A 6,000-nucleotide genomic window follows, 5' to 3' on the forward strand; every position below is an offset into this window, starting at 1 on the left:
CTCTGGAAATTTGCTTTTGCTGAAATTGTGCATCCTTGAAGGGTGCCAGCAGACCTGACACTGGAAAAATCCACTTTCTGCTTTCCCAGTGGCAGGTTCTGGCTCTCAGATCACACGCAGCCAAGGCTGGGAGATCTTCTAGTGGCACAGATGTGGTAAAGAGGCCCTGTTACTGTCTGTGTTATTCCTATTCTTTGGACAAGTAGTTGTGCTTGTTTAACACAGGGGCTCAAAGTACGTACTGAAAAATATCTACTAGTCCTGATTTTTCAAAGTTCTGACAGCCTTGAGTTCTGTGGGAGAAGAAAGTAAGGTCAAAAATGCCACCTAGTCTGTGTGGAAATAGCCATGGATGATAAAGTTCCTACCTCAGTGAGAAACCTACTGAAATGAGGGAAGAACAGTGTCTTTAATAATATTTATACTTCTCCTCAGGTTCGTTAGATCATATCCATGGTAGAACTGAGAGCCTCAGCAGTGAAGATATGGTGCCAAGCAGAGAGGCACCAGCCTTGCTCCAAGACACCTATCCCTTCCACTCTGCTTCTGCTGTCTTAAGCCCTAGCAGCAGGCATGAGCCCTCCTCCCACAGGAATGGTCTGATCTCTTATGATACACCTCAGAAGAGTACCCCATCCCCGTCTTACGCAGGCAGGCGACGATCTGCCTCACCTGGCAGTGAGATGGTAACTTTGGAAGAGTTCTTGGAAGAGAGCAACAGGCTGTCTCCATCAAGTGTAAGTATATCAAAAAACTGTTCCAAGCTGATTCGGGGGATGAGGGTGTAGGAAGCAAGGAAAGACAATAAGATCATTGTTTATACGTGTGGAACTTGTAGAGAACCATTGAATCTTGCAGAATGAATGAAACAGTTCCAACAACTATGTGTCCTATGTGTTGGACTGATGGGGCTTTTTGATGTCAAACACTTGTGGTCAAGGTTTCATATCATCAGTTCTCAGGCTCCAGGTATTTTTATTTATGAACTGATAAGTTTTCTGTGTAGTTTTCAGCTGCTAAATCTGCAATTAGAAATGAAACCTAACAGTAGCTTTCAACTGAAGTGCAAAATATGCAGTCATTAAAAACCATCTCCCGATCTGAAATTACCAATCAGTCCTTTTGAGAGAGAATGTTTTTCTGCCGAAAGAAGTTCTTGATGTTCACTGTGCTGCGTCTTTGTGTGCTGAGTGGCACCGTGCTGTTGGTTCAATAACTGCAAGAATACGTCGCACGTTGAAGTCTTTGTCAGGAATGAAACGCTGTTTTCTAGATGGCATTTGTCTTTTACTGCTGAGACGCTGTACAGCAGTGCAGCATTGAGCATGTCAATATCGTAAGAACCAATTCATTGATATTGTGAGATGTTTCTGTCTCATGAATGCCGTGGTAACAGTACGGAAATCAACAGACCTGCACCATTTTATGGCTTCAGTAAATTCTGGTCCTCGAATTTTCAGAGCAATATTTAAATATACCTTCTGTTCCCTCATTATCCTAAATACAATTCTTAGCTTTTAGAGATATTTAAAATTTGATATTTTTTTTTGTGTGTAACTACCTGACCATCTCTCCATTTTCATTCTTTCTGTCATCCTTGTTCCTTTTCAGCGTCGGCGCAGTTTAAATGAGAGCGAAATGATTTCATTGCACCAATTTCTGTTAGAAGCTGATGCACTGTATCCCTCTTGCTACTCCCTATGTCCTTCCCTCCATCAGGAACCTTCGCAGTCACTCGAATCAGTCCTCAGTCATTCATGTCCTGACAGCGTGAGGCACAGAACAGGCAGGGGAAATAGGAGATCTACTTCACTGTATATCCCCAGGGTATCCGTTGTTCTTGCTATGAAGGCAACAGCTCCCAACTTACCACAGCTTTTGCTAGCATATTAATACCTATATAAAAGCATCCTGTAACTCCTAGCTGTTATTTTAAAGGCTGCCAGATCACTTGCATTAATTGCTCAAAAAGTATTTCCTGTGCTTGTTCATAAAAATGCGTGCTTTTGGAGGGCTAGTCATTCTCTAATGTTAATGTGCAAACCAGCAGGTTAAAGTGAAGTTAAAAATAATCCTAACACTTTAACATTTAGTTGAGCATAGAAATCCTCCCGCTGCACTTTTACCATTGATAGTGTTCACCTCTAGCAAATGAGTTTTGTGACTGGAAGAAATGTTTGGAATGCCAGTGAAATGAATATATTAAGCTTTAATATACTCCCTAGAGGAGAGTAAAGAAATTTCATGAGCTTGTTATAGCACGTTTCTCGTGAAGACAGCATGTCCTTTAACTATTCTGAGCGTGCCTCGTACTAATAGTCCAGTGGCAGCTGATCAAACGTCACCATTTTCGGATTGCATGGATCATCTCCGTGAAATATTCATTGTATGTTTTCTTTTAATGCCAGGTTAATTGTCTGACTTGAAATTTGAAAGCTAATTGTGGGCAAGCGATCGTATTTCTATTTTTGTAACGATTTTTTGTACGTTTCATTATATTGTACACACAGCTATTAACATACATAGTGTATTGACTGGGAGAGGTGAGGGGAATCAGTGGAGAAGCAGTGAAACTCTGCTGTAATGCTAGTGCATCTCCCCAAGGTGTTCTCTCCTGTTACATCCCTGAGGTTACGGTAGAGTGTTACCCAGATGGAACTGTATTCTGGAAGATGACAGACCGTCTTGATATCTGCTGATACCAACAGCTAATGTCATTAATATGATATTGATGTTACAGTGACAGTGGCTGATGTGAAAGGAAGCAAAAGAGCTGGTGCCCAGGTTGCAAGTGAAATCAAAATTTTAAAATTTGTGACAATTAATCTGGCAAACAAGACTGTCAAAATCTAATTATAATGAACGTGTTACTCCTTGATTTGGATTTATACCTCTTGTAAACATTTACATCTTCTGTTCCCCACTTTAAATATTAAATCTATGGTTGTGTTTGGGTTGAATTAAGTGGGAAGGAAGATTAGCTGAACATAAAGCTCTGCATGATTCTTTACGCAAAAAGTGTTGTCATTAATGTGGTTTGTGCATATTTTCTCACCGCAGGACACCTCCAATAACAGAGATGACTTGCTCGGCAATTATTTTAGGAAAGCAAATGAGCCTTCAGCTACTGGGAACGTGCTGGTTCAGCCATCCAGAAAGGAGGCTGCTAAGATGCCCACTAGTCTTGTTGCTCCAACTGTAAAGATGACCATCGCCAACGAAGAAGGAAGAACAGCTAAGCCTGGAAATTATGTGAAGCCAAACCTCAGACAAGTTGAACCTGAGCCTCTGGCAAACTCCCAGGGGTCCCTTAAGCTTCCCCACACACCGCAGCACCAGCCTGCCAGTGGGATGCGGCAGACGGCACAGCCTCAGCAGCCTGGAACCGCGAGCAGGAGGAGTACATCACTGAGCAGAGCATTTAGCTTAGCCTCTGCAGACCTCCTCAGAGCCACCGGCCCAGAGACATATAGGCAGGAGAGCCCTCAGAAGTCAGCAGCAGACCTGCGTGGGGGCAAGGACACTGTCAGTCAGACTGCCAGGGCTTCTGTGCCAGCCAGCTCACAGGTAACCTTAAGAGAGAGGCCACAGTCTGCAAAGGTGGCGGGTTCAATGCAAGGTGTCGATTCCCGCTGTCGGCAGCTTGACGTGAGGCGCCTTTCCCTGGCCCCGCCGAAGGATGAGAGGCCGCTCTCCTTCCATCAGTTCTCTGCCTCACCCACTGCATCCACTAGCAATCTGAACGTGCCGCAGCAGGAGCGTGTGAACCCTGGGCAGCACTACTCACCCGCATCACACACTCCCTCTAAAGTCAAACCCAAGCCAGCACCTCGTTCTGGGGAGGTGGCCACCACGGCCCCTGCCAGAGCTGTGTCCAGCAGCACCGAGGGGAATATTTCCCTAGGGCAAGGCCAGGGTGATGCCCTACTTACCAAGTGCCAGGGTAAACTGCCAGAAGGCAGCGCTGGGACTATGGAGGAGCCCATGAGAGGAAGCAGCTCCAACAGCACTCCTGGGTCTCCGGATCCCCAGGGGGATCAGCAGACAGTTTGGTATGAATATGGGTGTGTGTAACCCACGGATGCAGCCAGTAGTATGTGCATCTGGCATTGCTGACGTCCGGGTAGCATTTGTCTAGACATCGTGCCCGGTCTTAAAAGGCATCCCGTGCGTGCTGCTCTGAGTGTTCAACGGGTACCGTCTCCTAGTTGGACAAAGTATGATTAAGAGAAACAAGGAGCAAAAAAACCCCAGCCCTTCCTTTGATGCTGTTGTGCCTGAAACAAAGTGGAAGCCTGACCTAATCTTCACAGCAGGCTTGGCACCTGGTTCTCACAGGTGCTGAGTATTTCCCGCTCCAGGAGAGGCTTAGCAGGGTCCTCTGTCATCGCTGTGCTGTGCTCCCCTCCTACCTGCATTAAAGAAGAGTTTCACAGGTCATGTGTGTGCTGAACCCAGCCCCACCATTGATCTACAACTTGACCATACTGAAAAGGTCATATAAAAGCCAAACTTCTCCCCTCAAAGACAGAACCAGACACTTGGCTTAGGTAGCTTACAGAGAAAGCTGAGGAGCAAAAGTGTGTGGCTTTAGCCATGGGTCTGTTAAAATCAATTCTTCCTGCCACAGCCACATTTTATAGAGGTAACATGTAGACTTCAAGGGTCACATCTTCCCTGCTGGGTCTGTGTAACGCAGAGAGGCTGGCGTCATTCCCCGCTGCCTTCACTCAGCTGCAGCTCAGGGGGTCCTTGACTCTGCAAGCCAAGTGGTGCTGCCTTTTGAAACTTGTTTTATCTTTTATACGAACACTGGAACTAATGCAGCCTTTCAGGGGAGATGCTATTTCAACTGCAAAGGTGGCATCTCATGTACAAAAGTGTCTTGTATGTATATAAGAAGCTCAAGTATTGTATAGGAATGCTGTGTAAATTGTACTATTACATCCGTGTGTGCATGACAGCCCACATCCTAAGAAACGTGGGATTTTGTCTCTTAGAAATCCTCGTTTGTCTCCAAGAACTTTGCTCAGTATAGAAAGCAAAATAATTTTGTATACATGTGAAAGAAATATACTTTTAAAAATCTATTTATGTGCAAAGAAGTTCCTTGTGTGTTTCTGTCCAGAGTGTCATCAGCTGCTTATGTATATATGATCAAATGCATATCTTTAATTCTATTTCGTGTTTGTAAAGCTCTTTTTCTTGCAATAGACTAAATCCTTAAAAAAAATAATACTTGTTTTGCTGATTCTGATTTATTCTAGTAAAAGCTGAAACTGATTCAGCAGATGTTTTTGTTATCTAGTACGTAGTAATCCCATTCTGGAAACTACAAAATTGTTTATAATAAAGATTAAAATAAAATCAATTGGTGGTGTACTTTTTTTTTTCATTGGAGAGTTGTGAGTCATGGTGCTGGATGGAGATCTCTCTGCAGCAGCTTCGTGTAAGCCTCAGGCACCTCAAGCACCTTCAGTGTAAGCACTCAGGCACGTGGCAGTTGCCTTTGTTTTTGTAATGTTGCCACAAAAGACGTAGGAGAAATCTTTCCATTTGATTGTAACCTTCTTTCTGCAGACCTTAGGAGGATTGATCGTGCAAACTAAGTGACTTAGAGGTCGCTGTAGAATCAGACCGTTAGATTTTTATGCTTCTCTGAGCACGTCACACAGTGCCAAGCCCGCTGTCAGCTTGACCAAGCTTGCATTTTGTACAACCTGTTTTGTGCTTAACTCTCAGGATTCCTTACAAAAGTGAGAAATTATTCATCTTTGAACATGAAGAGAATGGCAAAAGGAACTTTCTGCCATCTCTGCTATTTTAATTGCTAACGACAGTTTTGCAACAATTTTTAAATTATGTGCTATACAGCAATTTTAGAACCTACTGAGTGTTTTTGGTGAATTGAAATTCTTCCACGAATTCCCTCTCAGTGCTGATTCTTGGGCAGATCTCTAAAAACTGGTGTTTCTCCTTTGTTTCAGTGCCTTTTTGGAG

At 43.9% G+C, this 6,000-nt stretch overlaps 1 protein-coding gene across 1 annotated transcript in view; it reads left to right on the plus strand.

Moving 5' to 3' along the window:
* Positions 1–5,352, plus strand: part of CCDC88C (coiled-coil domain containing 88C) — a 101,445-nt gene extending 96,093 nt beyond the window's left edge. The window contains exons 29-30 of the mRNA XM_074148728.1: positions 436–737; positions 3,061–5,352. Coding sequence (XP_074004829.1) covers positions 436–737; positions 3,061–4,074 — 1,316 coding nt within the window. The 3' untranslated portion in view covers positions 4,075–5,352. The remainder of the gene's footprint in view (positions 1–435; positions 738–3,060) is intronic.
* The last annotated feature ends 648 nt before the right edge of the window (positions 5,353–6,000 follow it).

This window comes from Numenius arquata, chromosome 6 (genome assembly GCF_964106895.1).
Source record: "Numenius arquata chromosome 6, bNumArq3.hap1.1, whole genome shotgun sequence".
NCBI lineage: Eukaryota > Metazoa > Chordata > Aves > Charadriiformes > Scolopacidae > Numenius > Numenius arquata.